We start from the raw sequence: 22,033 nt of genomic DNA on the forward strand, positions 1-22,033 counted from the left end.
AATTCCGCAATATACGCTCAAGACAACCCAAAATGGCCCCGAGAAGGGTTATTGCCCGGGGCGCCAGCCGTGATCCGAGCCACCAGGAGACCACCCAGGTCACGCAGCGAGCGTTCGACGACCCCCAGGCAAGGATCCAAGCACTGCAGGAAGAGAATAGGACCCTCTCGCGTATCAACGAGCGCTTCAGCGTCGAGGAAACCCGCCTCCACGAGGTAAACCAGCTTCTCCGCTCTGAGAACGTCCATCTCCATTCGAAGATAGCCAGGCTGGAGTCGGAAACCCGAGAACTAGAGAAGAAATCAAATGACGCTGCGCAGAGTCACCAGAAGAGGGAGACAAGTCATCCGATGCTGCCTCCTATCACGAGCCTCCCATTCCTGGTCGAGGCCACTCCCCGTGTACGGCCACGCGAGGGGATCAAGCGTGAGGACAGCGACGCAGGAGGCGGTATCACCATAGGAATACCCTCGCCAACCCCCAATCTGCCGCAAGTCACAATTGATACAGCACATAGGCCCCTCCGAAGCACCGGCCTGCGAGCGCCCCGGAGGAAGGAGCCCTCCCAATACGCAGAATCCCCCCCTCCTGGCCACTGCAAAACCGAGGAGGATCGCAGAGGAGACGATGCGAACGACGATGACGCCTACGATCAGGATGTCCAGAATATGATCATGGAGTTCCGCCGCTCGGAACGACTCCGGTTCCGCTCTGGGGGCACAGACGGGCGCGAGGATACGGCAGAACGGGGGATGGACCACATGTTTGAACGGGAGGATGAGGATACCCCTATGACGGATGCCGCCGGGGGGGACTACGACGACCTGTACGAACCACCATCCGAGGACGAGGAAGATGCCGACATACTCCACGAAAGATACCGCTCCCGCGAGCCAGCTCCCTCTCCCGGAACGCACGGGTCCAGATCCAGGATGGCATTCCCATCGTCGTCACAGACAGGTTCTGCCACTGCCAGGTCTACGGGAGCAGTTGGGAATTCGAAGAAGAGAAAGCAACCCGGCACATACGCGGGAGACAGGGAAGCAGACGATGAAGAGACAGCTCCGACTTCCAATAAGAAGCCCCGGTATTCTAGACCACGACAGACTAAGGACCGTTTCGCTATCGGGACACTCGAGAATGGCCCCGTCGGCTTCAAGTTTGTCAAAATGGCCAGGACTACAAAGGGGGTATGGAAGGCCTGGCACGAGGGGACCGAGGACAACCCCCCCCTCGTGGATCTCGAGAACACGTACGGCGTGGGCTGGAGGAACGCGCCGGGCGAGATGGGCTATGCATCGGACTACGTTACCAAGCGGAGGCTGATCGTGCAGGGCATTGAGAAATGGGCCAGGCGCCACAGGATCTCGAACGAGCAGATGATGGAGACCCTGGATGAGCGCGCCAAGGGGCGAGTTGTCACCGAGCTCCTGGACGTGCTCAGGAGGCCTGAGGAGACGGATCCGTTGGAGGCGATCAAGCCCAAGGGCCGGTGATTATTACGTCTTTGGTTTCGGCATCTGCCTATCCCGGGGGGCTGAGCAGCATTCTCTGCGGCGTTTTTTTCTCTCTTCGTTTTCCCCTTAGGCTCTCCTCCCTCTGTCGGAATGTCATGTGTAGAGTTTCGGTCAGTGAATAAGAAAAGCTTTTTGATACATGTGCCAATACTTGTTCGGTCATGTACCGACGAGGATCCCCTTCCTTGGCTGCATATTTCCGCTTTGACATACCGCTTTTTGCTTTGGCACTATGCCGCCAAACTGGGGCATGGGAAGGCAGGTAGTGCATTTATTGTGGCTGTGAGGAAGAAAAAATCACTCTGATATCAGACAACTTGTGGGGTGAAACTTGTCACGATGTGGAAAGATAGTGTGACTACCACCGCTGGTTGCCTCTGGACGGCCTCCAGATATGCCCAACGATGGGGAGGCTGTGGGTAGGACTACCGTAGTATTCGTAATTTCAGCTTGCGATCTCACCTGATGACATGTGGACGTCGTCCTGGTCTTGAGGCGGCCTTCTTACGTGGATGATGGCTGAGTTGCGGAGAGTTACACGTCCTCAGGGTATGCAGGCACACGTGCTAGTTATGGGTGTTGTCGAGAGCGTATTCGCTTGCTACACAGGGTGCCACCTGGCAGCAGTAGTTACGATGAGTAATAATGAATGACTAGTTAGTTACTTGCGTTTCGTAAATGTCTCGATCCTGTGGAATGAATGACAACGGTGAGCTGCCGGAGGGCAAAGATCCCTCACGAAGCTCAGCCACGGATCCATAACAAAGCTAACCAGAAGCCCGAGCGTTATTATTCGCACCAGGGCAGCTTTTGACGGCATTCATGTTGGATATCAGCGTCATGCCGAGCCCCCACGGTGGATCAGAACAAGGCAGTGCCTCCGTGTTGTCAGTTCTGGTGGGAGATAGATAGACTTGGCTTGGTTGGGTATGGGGGAGGCAAGTAGTCTGGATGTATTCGCACGACTTAATATCAGGATTCGACGTCGGAGTAGAGCTCCTGGATGACATGATCGATGATATCACTTTTGTCCCAGTCGAGGGATCGAGCTCCCACTGCGACAAGTGGCGTCAGAGGCCCAGGGTCTTTAACGCTCCGGGCTATCGGGCCCGCGGTCCAATCTGTAAGAGATTGCACGGGGGAGTACATCCGTATTAGTACGTACTATGTAGAATTGCCATTGTAGTGGCGAAATTGTGATACGTTGCCGGGACTATGTACTCGTACATGGCCATGAACCAATGATTTTCCCAGGCTGCAGATTGCGGACACGATATCTTGCTACGTAGCTGGGGATCACCAGCTGGGTGCCCAATCGGTTGACTGGTTTTGAGCTGAGATGTTACTCTGTACGCACGGATACCTCTAAATGGGTGTCCTGCTGCCAAACAGAGTTGACATTGGCATCTGAGACTCGCAATAATGGGCCACTCGGCCACCAACGCTTCAAAAGATTTGGAGATTGGCCAACTTAAATTTACGCCCCCACAGTCATGCAGCGCAAAGTCCAGCACAGCCACCATGGCAGGCCAATGAAAAATCACCAGTGGAGCCCGGTAGGCGGGCTTTTGCTGCAGCCATCCTCTCCCACTTCTTCCTCCCACATCGGGACACGCTGCCAGGGAACCGTCAGAGCCCGTCGCTGACCCCCATCGGGTCCCAACCTGCTTCATCCTTGTTCGTCCCTGGGAGCGTCGGGTTGGTGGGCGGTCATCGGGCGCGCGCGCACCTGGGAGGCCAGGATGTGCGGATGTCCGGATACCCTGGCATGCAGACCATGCAGAGCCAATCGTCGGGAACCAAGCAGGGGAGAAGAGACAGCTGACGCCACAGCCATGACTCTGCCCATATGTGGCTGTGCCCTCGCATCAGCCACACGCCGTCTCGTCAATCTCAGCTCGTTTAAAGTCATTTTTCTTGTTGAGGGCTGTGAAAGGGTAGTTTTTGTCAGCCGGGGCCTCTGGACTTGCTCTGACGCACCGATATTGCACCCGGAGCTGCATAGAGGAACCATGTGGCCGCTCGCAGCTTGCAATAAAGATCCTAGTCGGGCGATGACCTCGTGCGAGGTGCATAAGCGCCTGTGACAGGACTGCCGTGCGTCGGTGTCGAGGTGTGTGGTCCTATTACTACCGGGCGAGACGCTTGACTCGAGCGTTGCAGAACTGTCGTCCATCATCAGAGAGGTCCGACACTGGCCGTCTGAAGAGAACTGCCATTAAGGTTAAGGGAGCCAAGATGACCAGTTTCAGGAGGCGCCTTGGCTGCACCAGTGGGATACCCTTAGGCTCCGGGGCCTTTCTGATTCCAGAAGCTCGTGGCACCCCTCCGCACTTTTGCGATAGTATTACACATTACCATGTATCCGCCGTACCTAGTGCTGTGCTACGGACAACAAGGCATGCATGCACGCAGCTCACCGTTGTGTTGAGGATGTACCTAATACTCCGAACTGGAATACGCCTCTTGACACCGCGCGGGCGTGTGTGCAAGTAACTCTCGGAAGAGGGACTCTGGGTCAGCCTCCGAGAATAATCTAGACAACTGCACTGCCTCTTCCGGTTTGCTTCGGATTCACACTTCCAACACGAAATGTGCGTGTCATCTGCCCCGTCTAGGTACTCTGCCTCGATGTGATCAAAACTTACTTTCAACTTTGAGTTTGCGGTCCCGAACGGGTTCCCTGTAGGTGACCGTTGTAGACGATATCAAATGCAGATACATGGTAGGTACTCGTACTATGGTGGATGGCCTATCCCGTGGCGCTGCCGCCGTCCTGCTGGGGAGAAACCTGCCGGATGCTGGAGGAAAATTGGTTGGCCGGAATGTGGAACAAGCAGGTAGGTACCTACATACTTGGGACTCCAGAGGAGAGAGAGGTGCTTGTTCGTTCGGAGCCTGTCGCCAGGCTAAATCACGCAAGGAGGCTGTGCACCTGCGGCCCTGGTCATAAGCGGGTTTGTAGTGTCGCCACGAGATTTGAAAAGTCCCCCCTCCCACGAAGGGTGGCTTGGACTGGGTTCTGAAAAAGGGAAAAAAAAAAAAGAACATTGGAAACTATATCGGTCTGAAATCAGCGACAAGGAGCAGAAGAAGACAATGGAATATTCCTGGCAGAGGAACAGGAATAGATACAGATCAGACGGCTCACGCAAGGGGAGGGGGTCCTAAAACAACACAGGACGGCGAAATGGGATGGTGGGGGAAGCTGCAACGGCGCCAAAACCCCTGGCCAATAGGTAGTGCCTGTGAAAAAACAAGCATAATGCCCGTGGACCTAGCCTGGTTGGGCAGTTCGACCAGCGCCTCCAGCTTCAACAAGGGCGTGTCAAGCCCAGAAGTCCAGAGCCAGAAGCCCAGAGGCAGAAGTCCAGGCCAAAAGGCAAGTGGGGAGTTCCATCATCCATGAGACCCTCCCCCCCATGGGCCCATACGATGGTACATTCAGTGGCACAGACTACGGGTCTTTGGGTGGAGGAGGGAAAGGGGCCCGGCTCTCATCCTCCCAGGTCTCCCAGGTCCTGGCTGGGAACTTCGAACCTTCCAATGCCTTGTACCGCTGCGTCCCGTCACAGTGGCGAGAGCTTGTTCTTCTTCTCCTGTTTTTATTGAATACTATATCCGCTTTCGTGTATTGTACATATTGCCTCCAGACGCGTCTCCTTTCGGCGCAGCCCTTGTTTTTCTCGATCCTCGCCCCCAGAGCTGCCCAACATATTCAGCCTTCACCGGGGAAGCCTCATATTGTAAACTTCGTTCAACCTCGCGCCTCCGCCCCTGAGTGGCTATACCGATATCAGCCTCGTTTGCCTCGCGGCTCCCTCGCCTGCCGACCATTCGTCGACCATTCGCTGCGCACCTCACAACGGCGACACCCTGGGACCAGTCATCACCTGCTTGCTGGAGTGAAGCCCTGACACCGGCACATATGACAGCGCCGTGGGAAGCTCGCGGCTCCTTTCCTCCCGTTCCTTGCCACTGCCCCTGAGAAGCAGACCCCCATATACGTTTTTACTACGCCCGCCAAGAGAGCCATTGCCGAGACGGCAACGTACTGCTGCCCAACATGGCGACAAATTCAAATCCTCAGAGCAACAACGCCAATACACTATTAATCCCCACACTACAGATCGATACAAGGCAGCGGTCTGCGAGTAATGCCGATACAGTCGCCAGCAATGCGTCAAATCCGTTTCTGACACCCGCCGGCACAAGCGTCTACTCTAGTATTCTCGAGGACCCTGAGGCTGCACTGCGAGCAGACCCGGGCACCGAAGCCGACTTTGTCGTCGAGAACAACCCCTTTGCCTTCTCACCAGGCCAACTCAATAAGCTCCTGAACCCCAAATCATTATCGGCCTTCAAGGCGTTGGGCGGCCTGCAAGGTATATTGAAGGGTCTGCAAACAGACGCCCACGCAGGTCTTTCCCTCGACGAGACATCCGCCCCGAGACGAATCTCCTTCGATACTGCCGTCAAGACCGACGATGCCTCGCCTCAGAACCCCGCGGGCTCTACCGTGCCGTCTGGAGAAGCTTTCGGTGACCGGATCCGCGTCTACAGCCGAAATGTCCTCCCCCCGAAAAAGCCTACGCCGTTCTGGAGGCTCATGTGGAATGCGTATAATGATACGGTCCTCATCGTGCTAACAGTCGCCGCCGCCATCTCGCTCGCGCTGGGCCTGTACGAGACACTAGGGAGGTATCACCCCCCGGATGAGCCGACGCCTGTGGACTGGGTCGAGGGCGTGGCTATTTGCGTCGCTATCATCATTGTTACCGTGGTTGGCTCCGTCAACGACTGGCAAAAGGAGCGCGCCTTTGTGAAACTCAACGCCAAGAAGGAGGAGCGCGAGATCAAGGTAATCCGATCCGGCAAGTCTTTCATGATCAGTGTTCACGATATTCTGGTCGGCGACGTGCTTCACCTCGAGCCTGGCGACTTGGTCCCTGTGGACGGCATCTGCATTGAGGCCCACGACCTCAAGTGCGATGAGTCCTCGGCTACGGGTGAGTCGGATGCGCTCAAGAAGACTGCCGGTGACCAGGTTATGCGCGCCCTCGAGCTGGGCCAGAGCAAGAGTGATCTGGACCCCTTTATCATCTCTGGTGCCAAGGTTCTGGAGGGTATGGGTACATTCGTCGCTACCTCTGTTGGTGTCAACTCTAGCTTCGGCAAGATCATGATGTCCGTCCGGACGGAAATGGAGGATACGCCGCTTCAGAAGAAGCTGGAGCGTCTGGCTCTCGCCATTGCCAAACTGGGTACCACCGCCGCCGGTCTCCTCTTCTTTGTCCTGCTCTTCCGCTTCCTTGGCGATCTCTCCGGGAACACCGACACCCCGACCGAGAAGGCATCCACATTCACCGATATCCTCATTGTCGCCATCACGATTATCGTCGTCGCTGTCCCCGAAGGTCTGCCGCTGGCCGTTACCCTCGCCCTCGCCTTTGCCACCACACGCATGCTTCGCGAGAACAACCTGGTCCGTGTCCTGCGCGCCTGCGAAACCATGGGCAACGCCACCACCATCTGCTCTGACAAGACGGGAACCCTTACGACCAACAAGATGACGGTCGTCAAGGGCACTTTCGGCGGCGCCAGCTTCACCAAGCCCGACGACGCGGAGAAGACCTCGGAAACGCCTCTGCCTGAGTGGGCTGCCTCCCTTTCTGAGCGCACCAAGCAGGCCATTATTCAGTCTGTTGCCATCAACTCGACCGCTTTTGAGGGTGAAGAAGACGGCAGGTTTGCCTTTATCGGATCCAAGACCGAGACCGCCCTGCTGTCTCTGGCAAGGGAATACCTGGGCATGGGTGGCTTGTCCGAGACGCGTTCCAACGAGGAGGTCATCCAGATGTACCCCTTTGACTCGAAGAAGAAGTGCATGGGAGCCGTCATCAAGCTGAATAAGTCTGCTGGCGGCGGCTACCGCCTGCTTGTCAAGGGAGCGTCCGAGATCCTCCTTCACTACTGCTCTGCCAAGGCTGACATCGCGACGTTCGAGGAAGAGCCCCTCCACAAGGAGCAGCGCAAGGCTCTCCGCACCACCATCGACTCGTACGCCGGCAAGTCTCTCCGTACCATCGGTCTCGTGTACCGAGATTTCCCCCAGTGGCCACCGGCTCATGCTGTGGTTGAGGAGGAGGGCCACGCCGAGTTTGCCTCTCTGCTCAAAGATCTCGTCTTCCTCGGCCTCGTCGGTATTCAGGATCCTGTCCGCCCCGGTGTTCCCGAGGCTGTGGCCAAGGCCAAGCACGCCGGCGTGGTCACCCGCATGGTTACTGGAGACAACATCATCACGGCTCGTGCCATCGCTGCGGAGTGTGGTATCTATTCGGAGGGTGGTATCGTCATGGAAGGACCCAAGTTCCGCAAGCTCTCCGAAAAGGAGATGCTTGAGATCCTCCCGAAACTGCAAGTCCTGGCCCGCTCATCCCCCGAGGACAAGAGGGTCCTGGTCACCAAACTCAAGGAGATGGGCGAGACGGTTGCTGTGACGGGTGATGGTACCAACGACGCGCCTGCTCTCAAGGCTGCCGACGTGGGTTTCTCGATGGGCATCTCCGGTACTGAAGTCGCCAAGGAGGCTTCCGCTATCGTGCTCATGGACGACAACTTCACATCTATTGTCACTGCTCTCAAGTGGGGACGTGCCGTCAACGATGCCGTCCAGAAGTTCCTTCAAGTAAGTCAATCTGTCCCGATCCCCAACAAGCGGCAGCCGCTAATTCGAAACAGTTCCAAATCACGGTCAACATTACTGCCGTGCTTCTGGCCTTCATCACGGCCGTCTACTCACCAGAGATGGAGTCGGTTCTCAAGGCTGTTCAACTGCTTTGGGTCAACCTCATCATGGACACGTTTGCTGCTTTGGCCCTCGCCACGGATCCCCCTACGGAGAAGATTCTTGACCGCCCCCCGCAGGGCAAGAAGGCGCCTCTCATCACAACCAACATGTGGAAGATGATTGTCGGCCAGAGCATCTTCCAGCTCGTGGTCACACTCGTTCTTTACTTTGCCGGATACGAAATTCTTGGCTATGAGCGTGGCAATGAGAACCAGAAGACAGACCTGGACACCATCATCTTCAACTGCTTTGTCTGGATGCAGATTTTCAACGAGTTCAACAACCGCCGCCTGGATAACAAGTTCAACATCTTCGAGGGCATCCACCGCAACTTCTTCTTCATTGGAATCAACATCATCATGGTTGGCCTCCAGGTGTGCATCATCTTTGTCGGATCTCGCGCTTTCCAGATCACGGATGGCGGCCTTGATGGCACCCAGTGGGCCATCTCCGTTGTCGTTGCACTCATGTGCTGGCCCTGGGCTGTCCTCGTGCGTCTGTTCCCTGACGCTTGGTTCGCTGTCATCGCCGGAGTTGTTGGAAAGCCGTTTCTCATCGTGTACAACGCGCTCGTCAAGGCTTGGCGTGCCACCTTTGGCCGCCTCTTCAAGTCCAAGAAGAAGGAAAGCGACAACGACGACGATGCCGAAGCCCCCGAACCCACCAACTCGATATCCGACCCTGAAAAGGAACCCACCCAGAGCCCCAACATCCCCGCTATCATCGCCCCTGACCAGACCGATTCGCAAGTACCACAAACTCCGCGTGTCGAGATCACAGAGTCGGACCCGCCCAAACCTACCTCGTAAACGAGGTGCTTTCCATTTCGAACTGCAATATTTTTAGCATATAAACTGTCTTTTACGCTGTGAACGGATCGGATCGGCATTCTCTTTTTTGTTTTCCCCTTCGTTGGATCGAACATATATTTGCCTATACTGTCGTTTTAGTCTAGGTGTGCATGGCAAGAGTGTATGGTGCTCTGGTTCGGTATTTGTTTTCTCTCTCTATTGGGCTGAACTGAAAAGATACAACGGAGTTTGGGGGTGATTTTGTTTCCGTCGGCGAGGCCTCACCAAATTTTATAGATCGCCTTTTTGCTTTTGGATCCCCTATGGTACCTCTGATAGATGGACAGGGGAGCAGGTTCGAGTTGCTGAGCAACAATTGATACGCAAACAATCAATCAATCCATGGATTTATGGACCAAACATTCGAGGTCTTTTGCAGTGCCCTGCTAGTGTGATTTACTATATACTTCTCAGCTATGAGATCTAGCTTGAACTATCCGTAGTTAGTTTTACAACCCCAAAGACTTATCCACAGGGACAGTCGAGATTTGGGAATCGTTGCCTACCTTTCTACCTTGACCCAGCAGATCTTTTTTTTTTTCACACCGGGCTGGAAGTGACTTCCTACTGGCCAACAAGGTCCTAGGTATAGTCAAGAACATGCATGGTTGCCAACAGCTAGGTACGTCCTAATAGTAACAGGGATTCTTATGTTGAAGGCCGGCTCACGGACTAGGGACAACGGAGCTCTTGTTGGCCAGGCCTATTGTCTGGTTATTGTCTGTGTACCTAGATGGGAACAAAGGAGGATCCTGTTACTTGACGTTACATATATATATATATATATATATATATATATATGAGCTGGGAGACTTGTCTGCGGAATTCTTTGTCTTTGCAACTGCATTCCTCCATTGTCTTCCTTAACCAAAGACTTTCTGGTGCCTTGTTGTGCTTGAGTAGGGGCCGTTGGTGAATCAGAGCACCGTCGTATAAGATTAGATGAGACGGACAGCTCAAAGAGGAGTTATCTAGTGAGGTCGGGAAGAAACGTCCCGAGGGCCTTGATTATTTATTACCTTGACACTTCGCCCTGTTCTATATCCTTCTTGAACTAACCTCCCCCACAAACGAGTGCCGCCATCGAGCCTCGAAAGCAAACATGTGTCTCAAGCTGCACATACACCAGACTGACTGCAACTCGCAGAGCATCGTCCACGTCAAGCCCCTGCCTCCATAACTCGGCTTTCAGATCTACCACCCCTTCGAGGAGCCCGAGTCCTGCCTCCACACGGCCGACTACGAGTTCCCGGACTGCAAGCTGCACGGTCCGTGCTGCACCTACGAGACCAGGAGCGTGTGCGACAGATATGTCGGCTGCAGCTGGTTCTCCTGCCTTGGGGGGATGCAGGCGCACCTCGTAATTACCAAGGGGGGCTGGGTTGAGGCTATGCGGGCGCTGAACGTGGAGACGATAGCCCCCCTCGAGGGCTCGCCGAGGATGGATCCCACTGACGAGGTGAGGGCGCACAGAGCGTTGCGGGAGTATCTGGACGAGGGGGCTCGGGCGTGGACCATGATCAAGCGACTGGGCCTGGATAAGCCTGGCCCTCTCCCCAGGATCCGATTGTTCAATGAGGCAGATGAGGAGCTCTTGAGGCAGTGGGAGGCGGCTCAGGACGAGTGGTTTCTCGTCTCTAACAAGCTCTACACGGGCAAAGATGACATTGACCTTGACCCCCAGATCTGTCACCACAAGTCTACCACACCAGTCTGGTTTCGCCTCTTCAAAGTTCCCGAGCCTCCTGAAAGCGATCATGATTTATATGGGGACTTTTCACCGGGGGATGATGATGATACGGATAGCGAGAGTCCATCCTCTCGACGTAGCGACTCCAATCCTTCGGGTGGAAGCTCGAATAGGGGCAACTCCTCATCACCTCGACCCGAAGCCTCGCGAGTCATCCAAGCTTCGACTGCGCTCCAGGACCGGACTACGCCTCAAGGATCAGCTATGTCCCCAGTTGCAAGAAACTCCCCTACCTCGACCATCACCCAAGGCCCAGCCAACAATCCGGCCGTGACCACCAAATCGCCCTCGGGGAGCCCAACACGACACCCTCCAAACCAGCCCCCAGGCGAGGGTGCTCCTCAAAACCAACCTGGTCCTGCTCCCCAGCAAGCTGCCCAGCAAGGTCCGGCGGCATCACCCCCTGGGCGTTTGTGGGCTGCGCATGTGACACCCACCTGGGACAACTTCAACCTGCAGGATCCCCTGAACGAACAGCCCAGGACCCTTCCACTGAGCCCCAGAGGCACCGAGCACAGGATCGAGGCCGCTCTCCCGTCGATCCAGGCTCTGATGGCGGCAGTGGAGCATGAGCCCCTATGGAATCCTCGCGACATGCGCCTTGACCTTCCCCGACCGTTCCCAGATCTCTCTAGCACAACCACCAATGCGCCAGCTCCTCCGAATGTCCCTCGACCTGTGGAACTCCTTGGCACAGCAAGGGCCCCCCCCAACCCCTTCTACCAAAACCATGTCGTCCCCCCAGCGATAGCAGCAGTACCCCAGCTTCCCGTCGCAGGGCCCATGACACGCCTTGACTTCGACTGGATGCTGAGCCGGCCAGGGGAAGAAGGCCACCGCCATCCTCGAGACCACGCTTACCGGCAGAACGCGGACAATATCCGTCGCCACGTCGTTCATGTTCAAAGGCATCGATTCCGTGGCCCGGCCGTTGAAATGCCCAGTGCAGCTGAACCACCCGACACGCCTCCCTTCCCGGAAACTCACTCCCCCTCGCCCATGACCACGCCGGCATCTCCCCCATATATTGAGGGCTTGTTTGAAACGTTGAGTTTTCGCGGTTCACCGGCTCCGGAAGTATCTGAGGCCCTTGGTCTTGCTCCTGGCCTGGATGACCAGGGGACCCGTGGAGACAACGTCGCGGGACCTGGCCAGTCACCAAGTGGTGCCCGCAGGCAGAGTCGAGAGTCTGACTCCCCAGAGGATTACAGGCGCTCCGGGAACAACATCATGGAGCCTGTTGACTCACAAGAGAATGCTTATAGACTGAGTCAGAAGTCAGGCTCTCCGCCCAGCCCAGAGAACCCTCCCCCGTCGGCCCCTGGTGATACCGTCATGCAGTTTGTCGAGTCATCAAGTGTTGCTGGCGACAGACCAAATCAGGACTCTGGCTCTCCGCCCCAGTCAGAGCAACCTTTGCCCACAGAGGATGATGGAGCTCCTGGAGACACCATCATCGAATCCGTCGAGTCACCAAGTGATGGCTCTGGACCGGGTCAGCAGTCTGGCCCTCCACCCAACCCAAGGCAACCTGCCGCCCAAGAGGCATCAGGAGTCTCTACCGGGTCGAAGCGCCGCAGGTCGAGTACATGTAGTCTTAGCCCGGTGCCTCGAGAGTGGAAGCTGCGCCGGCTGTCCACGGAGCTCTGGAAGATGGGTAGTAATGTTGTCAGGCCCAAGCGGAGATGATGCAGCGCCGCAATTCCCTTTGCTCGTCAAATTGTTTGTACAAGAATGAAAAGCAGATGTCAATAACATGATAGAACAACATACTAGCAGTAACACCAAAGATATGATACCAGTATTAGCCCCTATTATCCGGCTTCCATCTTCGTACATAGCCAAGTGCCCGTGAAATTAGCCCCCAGTCCACAGCCGCCACTTTTAACTCGCCCGGGGTTTGACCCTGACTTCGAAGCCAATGGGCCTCACATTAAACCAGCCATCCTGCCCGGCCTTCTCCACGTCGTACGTCTTGTCCACCATCTCAAAGTCGACCTCCCGGAGCAGCGTAGTGAGCGTAGTGATGTTCCACTGCCAGGCCCAGTGCTTGCCGATGCACTGGCGCTTACCGTTACCGAACCACAAGTGTGCAGACTTGGGCAGCTTGTCGAACTCGGCGCCCATCATGCGCTCCGGGCGGAACTCCATGGGGTTCTCAAATACTGAGGGGTCGCGGTTTACGCCCGCAAGGACGATGATCATGGGCTGGTTATGGGGGACCTCGTACCGCCCGCCGCCGAGGAGTACGGGCTTCTTGTCGTCGCTGGGGATGGGCTCGATGTTGAAGCCGGGTGCCGCGTTGGATAGGCGGAGCGCCTCACGGACGATTCCCTCAACGTACTTGAGTTGGTCTATGTGCTCGGCCTGGATCTTCCCGGTGCCGACGACAGAATCAATCTCCTCCCGCGCCTTGGCAATGCAGTGCGGGTTCTTGAGGAGATAGTAGCTGGCGGTGGTGATGAGGCAGGGTGCCGTGCTGCTCCCAATAGGCATAGAAACAATCTCGTCAATCACCTGCGAATCGGTCAGGCCCTTGCCCGTCTCGGGATCCTTGTGGTTCATGATGGCGGCTAAGCAGTCCTGGCGGTTTGTTGGGTTTGCCTTGCGGTGGGTAACAACCTCCTCGGCCCAGCCGCGCATTACTGCTGTTGCTCTCTTGAATTTGCCGCCATAGACTAGCCAATTGAGAAAACCCGGTCTCGTTGGACGCTGAACAGCTTCGGCGGTCGCATCTTCCATGGCTTGGAGCATGGGGTGTGGCGGGCCCTCAAGGGAGTTGAGCTTCTTGCCGTACAGGGTCAGCGTCGTGCTCTCGAGATTTAGACGATTCAGCTCGTCAACAAGAGTGATCTTGTTGTTGTTCTCGAGACCCTTCCATTTTGTGATGAGCTCGGAGGCCAAGTCGCACATCTCGCCCAGGTGACCCGTCAGGGCTTGGGGTGACAAGCTCGGAGCAATGATACGGTGGGCAATGCCCCAGCTCGCCTCATGGTCAAAGGCCGTGAAGAGCGCATCATGTACGGCATACCGAACCTCGACAACCGGCCCACCGACATATTTGCGAAAGCGCTTCTCGTCACACAACTCCTCCGCCAGCGCCGCGCCGGCCACAAAGACAATGGTGTGGCCCAGCACGGTGATCTTGAAGATCTCACCGTACTTCTCGGCAAGCTTCTTCAGCGAGGCCCAGGTGTTGCTCGGCTTCACATCCAGTACGTTCCCGACGAGGGGAAGCCCGCGTGGCTGGGGGATCGGCGATGCCATGATGTTGCCTTTGGAGACTTGGGGGAAAGGTTGGATACCGCAACTCGGGAGAAAGAGAGACCCTTAGCACAACTAGCTTCTGAGCGGCGGCGTTGTCTCCTTATACCGGCCAGTCCGGCAGATCCATTGCGCCCGATACTTTGCACAATGGATATGTACTAACACGACCCGCTGTCCAGTGTCCACGTCAGTTTATTAAGTTCATTGCTTTTTTGTCTCACCCGACAGTCCACTGATGGGCGTTCAGCTGGGCGCCTTCCCGCCAACGAGGGAAGCTTTTCCTTTCTTGAATTCCGATGTGCATGCTGCATCTGGAGGAGGGGCTGAAGTGGTTGGGAAGACTTCGATTGGCCGTGAATGACATGGGCGTCTGCGATAATTGGTTTGATAGGGTCCCCTGGTCATCAGCTGAGCTTTGTGCCCACGCATTGGTTATGAACGGTAGATGAAAGCTATTATAAGCCGTCTACTCAACATCTCTCGGAGGATCATATTGCTGGGGTTCTGCGGGGAGCTCTGGGGTGGCTTGCATTAGCAGCCACTAGGGGCGGAACGCAGCCGCCATGATCGCCGACCGCATCTTCATCATATTAGATCTTCAACCCGCCCGACCAGTCGCCTTGCTGTGTTGTGCAATTCCAGCCCAGAGAAAGGTTCCTGGAGCAGATACCAGTAGCGCCGAAAGGTGGCTGTCGTCCAAGAAGCTGGCTTCGGAGGGCCTGTGGCCCAGCATCTGGCATCGAAAGTCCCACCTGAATGTAAATACTCACAACCTAGGCCTCACCAATATCTTGCTGTTGATGACCCTCTCCCATCACATCTGAAGCGTGGAAGGCGAAAGGTGTGAAGTTTCAATTCTCATTTTTTCTCAATGGCTTGGGAGCAACAACTATGCCGTGGCCGGCAACGTCTGCTTGAAGCACATGTTGTTGTGGATATACGTAGTAGTTCGTAGATCCATGTCATGACGGTTCCGAGACCTCATACGGAGCACACCGGGCAAAGTCCATCCCCATGGCGTACCGACGGCGTGGTAGTCTCGGCAGATGTGGGAGACAGGTTTGAGGATATGCCGAGCACAACCGTGTCAGCTATCGCCCACCTGCTCACGCTCATTCTTCGAAATCAATCCGCAATCTTCCCCATTGATGGAGAAGTCAAAAGTTTCTGGCAGACTAACATAGTGACCAAGGATCCCCGACCTACAAGTCGTCATTTTCGGGTGCGTTACTCATTTCGACCGTCTTGAGTAGGGGGCGCGAAGCTGTCGCGTGAATACCTCTGGATCAGCAGAACAGAGGTGAACATGAAAGCCAGTGTCCCATCGCAATCTGCTTCAGAAAGAATCTGCGAGGCACAATGAGATTCAAATTGAAACACTACTAACTGATGACGATGGCAGGAGAGGTAGAAATCAACATTGCGGACGATGGTGAATTCGCCCTGGCGAGTTTCAACCTGAAAGGGAAGGGTCTCTCTCACCAACAGGCGCCTCACCAACAGGGCGGATTAGTCATTCCCCCACCTTAGTCACCTCCCAGCTGGTCACTCCAAGACGCGACCTCCTGACACGTCCACCACCATCACCACCTAAGCTCCAAGACCTTCCGACCCGACCAAGCTCCCCTCCATCGCCACCAACCGCTGTCGCAGACCGCACAGATTCCGCCCACCATGACGCGCGCGCAGCAGACTATTTCCCTTGGCCTCCTGGTCTCCTCCGTATGAGCAACCCCGCGCAGCCACCCTGATCCGCATCGCCGCCCGCTAACCTCCGCTCGCAGCTCTACCTCGCCCTCTTCCTCGAGCTCATCCCTCTCCCTCCTCTCGTCCAGCAGCAGATTGTCCCCTTGGTATGTCTCTCTCTCTCCCGAAGCAACACGCATCTCGGATTTTGTGGAGTTGCCAATTTTTAACTCGGTAATTTAGCTTCCCTTCTGGGCCCTCGTATCGTTCGGCGCACTCCTCCTCTTCCGCCTCGGCTGGGGCATCCTCACCTTCAACGACGTGCCCGAGGCGCACAAGGAGCTCATGAAGGAGATCGAATTGGCCAAGACGGACCTGCGGGGACTTGGCGTCGACGTGGACTAAGAGCGCTGCGGCCGTACACTCACGCGGCGCGGGATTGAAACGAAATTTAATGTGGAAGAAAAGAAACGGAGGGCTGTACAATAATACGGGCTGGCCGATGGCTGTTGAATAAAAACATAGTACACTAACTATGATGCATGGTTCAGTAACTGCATGGGTATCATCTCGGTGTTGGCAACAGAAGTCATTAATCATGCCCGTGTGTGCCAATACACCACGCTCGGCCCGACGCTCATCCCAACTCCAAATCAAATACAGCCAAGAAGTCATCCCAACCTTACTCCTCGCCTACAAGAAGCGCCACAACTTTGCGCACAGCGACTTTGGGTTCTTCGCCTGCTTCGACCAGGTTTTGAAACAACGAGGGCAGCTTCCCCAAGGCCCCTTTGCGATCAGTTTGATGCCCTTCATTAATGTCAGCGATGAAAGTCGAAGAGAAGCAGGGCTCATAGTTGTACTCACATTTGCCGGGGACACCAACCATCACAGCAACCTTGCTCTGCGCCTCGCCCGACCAGTCAAACTCAATCTTCCAGCTCAGTCTCAATGACGACGGAGGTGTCGAGCCATGTATCGAAGGGACTCGCAAATCAAATGACTGCTCTCCCATAAACCGAAGCAATTCTTGGCTCTTTATTGGACCTTCTTTGGCTTCCTGGGTCTCTTTCTCCTGTCCATCCTTGGCCCGCTTGCCCTTGCGCGTCCGCGCATGCTTGCTGGTCTCGAGAAGCAGCTCCTTGGACGCCGTATCCCGGTGCAGCTGAGACCAGAACCGCGCGCGCTGCTCCGCTACCCGCAGCCACTCCGCCATAGCCCACGACACAATCCCAACGTTCCGCTGCATGCTTCGATTGCAGTCTCCCGTGCATATCCTTTCTAGAAATGCACCGAGCTCAGGTTTGGCGGCGGGCTCCAGCGCGGCGATTTTCAGAGATACGATACTGAGCTTCGTCGATTCGACAGTCACCTCAAGCTTGGCCCCAAAGAGGCCAGGGCTGTTTCTCGAGCGAAGTTGTATTGTGAAGAGCTGTAGCAGGGGCTCCTCTCCTATTCGAGGCAGAACGGTGAGACTGGAAGAGGCGCTGAATGGGGCGAAGAGCTGCAGGAATGGCAACTCTTCTTCCGCAGTCATAGGAATTGGATTATGTGATTTGATGTCGGCAATTTCCTCTTCATCCGCGTCTGTAGGGACCGCCGAGGCAGCAGGTTTCCCAAAAGGCACAATAGCCATCGGGTCCAGGGCTGCCTTGGCCAGCATCTGGGTTTGTGTTGGCTGAGAATCCCAATGTTGGGGGAGGAGCTGCCGTCTGATGATCTCCATAATTTCGCTCTCATCAGCAAGGGGCACCGTGCGGCCTGACTTTTGCATTGCTCGTATCCGATCGTTTTGTCGCGCCGTCACCTCCAGATCCCTCTTCAGCTTCGCGAGCTGGTCACGCAGTGCATCTCGCTCTTTCCTCTTCTCCGTGTTGGCGTCAAAGGCGGCGATCTTGCGCACATTATTCGTCGTCTCAGCCAAGACTGTTCCGTTGCGGAGACTACTTGGAGGTGCCCCTTTATCTCCAAAGAGCTTCCGCGGAAGAGGGTTTACGATCTCATTTTCATTGTCTCCGGGTCTAGCAGGAGGTTGCTTGAGCGGCGATCCGGTCTTAGTCGTTTTAGTTTTGTTCTTCCCTTTGTTTCGGGACGGGCTGCTGCTATGAATGCCTCGAGGTGGTGTTGATGAAATTGGATCGTCGACGGAGGGCGGCAGCTGAGGTTCTGGCGGCGGTGGTACGCGGACGCCCGTTTCAGGGGATCGTCTAAGAGTCCGTCCTATGAATGGGTTGTAATCATCCTCCCCGTCCGGTCCAGGTGGGGGAAGGGGTCGTGGGCTAGGCTTTGCTGGGGACCTCCTAGGTGCGCCCATCATCCCTGATCCCATGCCCGCCCGCCGCGATCCGGGACGACTCGACCCTGGTTCACCGTTCCCGCCTTCTCTCGGTACAGAATTTCCCCTTGTGCTATCAGGGACGCTCGCGAGAAAGGCCCCAGCCGGTGGCCTTGGTTGTGTGGTGATTGCCTCGGGGGCGCTTTGATCGCTGGGGGCAACGCTGGGACGGCGATGGGGGGGAGGTCGTGTGGGACTTGGTGATTTGGGTGGTGATGCCGATTTTCGTCTTTCGAGAATCTGAGGGTTCCAGCGGGCCATGCTGGCTTTCGTTGGCGACGCCCATGATGGGCGTTTAGGTCTTGTTCGCAGTGGTGAGTCGGCGGTTTGCAGAGGGCTACTGGGGCGCGCGTCCTCTCGGGGCGCTGCATCGCTGGAACCAGACGGACGCAGCGATGTGCGTCGTCGTTTTGGAGCTGATTCCTCCATAGTCGAGGATGTGTGAGATGGATCAGAAACGCAGCATTGCCCCCAAAATTGGATTGTCAACTGTAGGTAGCTTTGATGAGCGAGTGGATGCCGCTATGAGCCGCGTTGAACATGCAGTCGGCCAGTCGCGTCCGAATCCAAACAAAGTGGGCCTCACCGCCTGCCTGTTCTGTCAACTAGTCTGGGCCAGGTGAGACGTAACATGGGATAAACATGAAGTTTCCGAAGCACATTGAAAGAGAATGCACGAGATATTAATGTTATTCCTAATCAACTTTAGCGCTTAAATAGCGAGGGAAATATCCACTACCTAATTACCTACCTAAGATACGTAGTCAGGGCACGCTGCAGCGTCTTCTATAATCGAAGTCCGTATGTCACGTGCAACCTCCGAGTGCTCTGGCCACACTACTATGTAGTGGATCGGCTATCCCGATGACGTCCGAAGTCCGCCTCCTACAAATCTTGTAGCGTCGCCGACGAGTTGCCGGTCGGTCTCCTCTCAACCTCCACAATACAATATACCTTCTCACCGATGATACCGCGATAGCAGTACCTCGCGACCCATCCTCCAGACAAACTCACAATGTCTCTCCCTTCAAGGGTAGCCCCCCGGCTGCGCTACTTGCGCCAGGCCGTGCCGGCCTACCAACGGTCCTTCGTCGCGACGCGCCCGGCCCAAAAGGACGAAGAGTGGCCACAGCGCTTCCCGATAGGAAAGTTCTACGAGAGTATTCTCCAAACCCCGTCACCATACCCCTTCGACCAGAAGCCAGAGGAGCCCCCCAGCTCGGCCGACCCCGAAGTGCTCCCGGAAGAGAAGAAGAAGAGGAAGAAGAAACAGCCCGCAAAGGCCCCGGGTGAACGGCCTCCGAAGAAGAAGCCTGGTCGCAAGCCCAAGAGCACAACTACTACCGACACTGCCACCGATGCCGCCGCCAGCACGCCCGCCTCAGCAGATGTCTCTCCCCCATCGCCCTCGCCGCCGCCCACCTCCGCGCAGGAAAAGGCCCGCATCATCTTCGGCACGCGCCTCGCCGGGCCCAATGATAGGGACATGCACATGGCCTCCAAGAAGAACCAGTCGACGTACATCGCAGGGGTTCTTGTGCCCCCGGAGCCACAGGAACCGGACAACTGCTGTATGAGCGGCTGCGTCAACTGCGTGTGGGATCTGTTCCGCGAGGACATGGAGGAGTACTCGGCCAAGAAGCGCGAGGCGGAGAAGCGGCTGGCGCAGAGCGCCGGGTCGATGGACGCCGACGGCGGGGGCTCGGAGACAAACTGGACGCCTGCGCCGAAGGGGGTTCATGTGGGCGAGACCAAGATTGCCAAGGACATGTGGGACGACGACATCTTCAAAAATGTCCCCGTGGGCATAAGAGAATTTATGAAGCAAGAGAAGAAGCTAAAGGAGAGGCATGAGAGGGAGGGTACATCTGGTGGTTAGATGAAGCGGTTATGCGCCAGGATATACCCCATACCATGTTTGAGCGCACAGCGGCATACCTAGAGAGCTGTCTTTGATGGATAGATTAGACTCCTTTCGTAAAATGCATAGTGCATTCTGTTTAGATATATTCACTAGGGATAATAATCATATGCGTCCCTCAACTAGCGACCTGCGTGCAGTGTACCTGGCTCTCGATAATATCTTCAATTCGACAAGCTAAGCAGACTATGGTAGACCATATCCGTAAACTTGGTTTTAATTCGTTCCTCATCTACACCATACTATATCATGAAAGTGGCAACCCAGCCAGCTATCCTATTTTCCAAGAACTCCACTCTAAAAATCACGCCTCGGTGGCAGAGCCCTTATGTCTCCAACCCCTTCTAGTAGTCCCATCTAAACGCCATCGCCCTGCTCCTTGCCCAGTCTGTCATGCTCGTCAATGTCGCTGGCCTCCCATGGGTAGCAGATCCACTCGTCGGCGACGGTCCGCGCCGCCAGGTACCGTCCCTCGGAAACCATGTCGTCGGGCAGAACGCCCTTCTTCTGCTTGTCCTTGTTCTACAACATCAAATTGAAATTAGTCACTCTATTCGGAACGTACGTGGCATTCATGCCGTGCAACTCGGGATGTAAGAGGCACGCGTGGTGTGGAACACATACGTGTAGGACAAAGATGCTGAACTCGGTCTTGGGCTGGTCACCGGGGAGGTTCTTGGCCGCAGCCTCGACGTCCTTCTGCAGCTCCTTGACGGCGTACTCGAGGGTGGTGCGCGTGTCGTCGACCTCGTCAACGATGAGGATGCGCTTGCCGACGAGGTTCTTCATCGAGCCGAGAGCGGTCAAGTCGAGCCACTGGGTGCGGGTGACCTTGGTGCCGGGGACCTCGACCTGGCCGTCGCCCTCGCTGCCGAGGGTCTCATAGAGCGAGAGGCCAATAGCCTGGATGGGGATGTTGGGAGAGCCGGGCTTCTTGAGGAAGGAGCGCAGGATGCGGGCGGGCACGTAACCGCCGCCGCCGATAGCGATCATGAGCTGGGGCTGGAAGTCGGCGAGGATCTTCTCAGCCGACTGCTGGCACAGCTTGTGTACCTAGGTAGGAGAGCCAGTGGTCAGCCTTGCGGTTCCTTCTGTCCGTCCCATCCTTGGGGTTTTCCTTCGCGTATGCAGTGACACCCCGCGGGGCGGCCGGTGTGCCTCAGCCAACCTCGGGATGCAGGCTTGGCAGGCAGCACCGGTGTGTCCAGTCTACCGTAAGGGGTTGGTCGCACTCACATCGTTGTACGTGACGTAGATCTTCTTGACCATGGTGGGCGTCGGTGATGCGGTTTTCGTCTGGAAGTGTGACAAAGTCTGTGTCGCCGAGTCGCGGGGCTTGTGACAAGTAATATTCGTGTGCGAGTTCAAGTCACGGGGACGAGGATAGGGACGAGACCACGGGGGCAGCTTCTTGAATGTTAGGGACCGGTTGGCTTGCCCAAGAGATAGAAGAGGAGAGCGGACGGGCACAGAAAATTTCCTTACCTTATTCCTCAAGTGGTATGTCTGTCGTGGCTGGCTGCGTGCGTGCTGGACCCCACGTTGTCGATCTTTTTTTTTCGCCAATGCATTTTTTTTCTGTCCCGCCATCTCGAAATCCCCACCTGCATCATGCTGCCCCTCCAAGGCGCCAACCCTCCAATGATCTCATCATCCCATTTGCCGCGCCCCTCCATCAGCTTATGCGAATATGATGATATGTCGGAGACCGCCGACGCCATTCCCAGTCTACTAGCATTCCCAAGACTCTCCTATGTAGATACAATCGGTTAATTTCCGTTAACTTTTAGTTGCGGCCGAACACGAAGGTTAAGATAGATGCTATCAGGGAGAATAATTATGGTCTACGGATACCT

General features: G+C 55.9%; 8 protein-coding genes across 8 annotated transcripts; 5 read left to right on the forward strand and 3 right to left on the reverse strand.

Annotated features, from left to right (window-relative positions):
• Positions 1-32: 32 nt before the first annotated feature.
• ACO1O0_006851 (uncharacterized protein) lies at positions 33-1,496 on the forward strand (the record flags this gene model as incomplete). The annotated part of the gene is made up of 1 exon (XM_083196229.1): positions 33-1,496. One exon carries the CDS (start codon positions 33-35, stop codon positions 1,494-1,496), a length of 1,464 nt encoding a protein of 487 aa, XP_083047437.1.
• A 4,087-nt stretch (positions 1,497-5,583) lies between these two features.
• On the forward strand, positions 5,584-9,176 carry PMC1_3 (uncharacterized protein; the record flags this gene model as incomplete). Its single annotated transcript, XM_083196230.1, has 2 exons — positions 5,584-8,205; positions 8,259-9,176. 2 exons carry the CDS (start codon positions 5,584-5,586, stop codon positions 9,174-9,176), a joined length of 3,540 nt encoding a protein of 1,179 aa, XP_083047438.1.
• A 1,144-nt stretch (positions 9,177-10,320) lies between these two features.
• On the forward strand, positions 10,321-12,657 carry ACO1O0_006853 (uncharacterized protein; the record flags this gene model as incomplete). Its single annotated transcript, XM_083196231.1, has 2 exons — positions 10,321-10,377; positions 10,411-12,657. The coding sequence occupies 2 exons, from the start codon at positions 10,321-10,323 to the stop codon at positions 12,655-12,657; spliced, it is 2,304 nt and encodes a 767-aa protein (XP_083047439.1).
• Positions 12,658-12,852: 195 nt separating this feature from the next.
• Positions 12,853-14,235, reverse strand: ACO1O0_006854 (uncharacterized protein; the record flags this gene model as incomplete). Its single annotated transcript, XM_083196232.1, has 1 exon — positions 12,853-14,235. The coding sequence occupies one exon, from the start codon at positions 14,233-14,235 to the stop codon at positions 12,853-12,855; it is 1,383 nt and encodes a 460-aa protein (XP_083047440.1).
• Positions 14,236-15,909: 1,674 nt separating this feature from the next.
• On the forward strand, positions 15,910-16,326 carry ACO1O0_006855 (dolichol-phosphate mannosyltransferase subunit 3; the record flags this gene model as incomplete). The annotated part of the gene is made up of 3 exons (XM_083196233.1): positions 15,910-15,957; positions 16,020-16,088; positions 16,165-16,326. 3 exons carry the CDS (start codon positions 15,910-15,912, stop codon positions 16,324-16,326), a joined length of 279 nt encoding a protein of 92 aa, XP_083047441.1.
• A 277-nt stretch (positions 16,327-16,603) lies between these two features.
• Positions 16,604-18,235, reverse strand: ACO1O0_006856 (uncharacterized protein; the record flags this gene model as incomplete). Its single annotated transcript, XM_083196234.1, has 1 exon — positions 16,604-18,235. The coding sequence occupies one exon, from the start codon at positions 18,233-18,235 to the stop codon at positions 16,604-16,606; it is 1,632 nt and encodes a 543-aa protein (XP_083047442.1).
• A 1,036-nt stretch (positions 18,236-19,271) lies between these two features.
• Positions 19,272-20,135, forward strand: ACO1O0_006857 (oxidoreductase-like protein; the record flags this gene model as incomplete). Its single annotated transcript, XM_083196235.1, has 1 exon — positions 19,272-20,135. The coding sequence occupies one exon, from the start codon at positions 19,272-19,274 to the stop codon at positions 20,133-20,135; it is 864 nt and encodes a 287-aa protein (XP_083047443.1).
• Positions 20,136-20,534: 399 nt separating this feature from the next.
• HPT1 (phosphoribosyltransferase-like protein) lies at positions 20,535-21,446 on the reverse strand (the record flags this gene model as incomplete). The annotated part of the gene is made up of 3 exons (XM_083196236.1): positions 20,535-20,699; positions 20,802-21,230; positions 21,414-21,446. 3 exons carry the CDS (start codon positions 21,444-21,446, stop codon positions 20,535-20,537), a joined length of 627 nt encoding a protein of 208 aa, XP_083047444.1.
• Positions 21,447-22,033: the final 587 nt, after the last annotated feature.

The sequence above is a fragment of the Amphichorda felina genome, assembly GCF_050947745.1.
Source record: "Amphichorda felina strain 45539 chromosome Unknown scaffold_7, whole genome shotgun sequence".
Taxonomy (NCBI): Eukaryota; Fungi; Ascomycota; class Sordariomycetes; order Hypocreales; family Bionectriaceae; genus Amphichorda; species Amphichorda felina.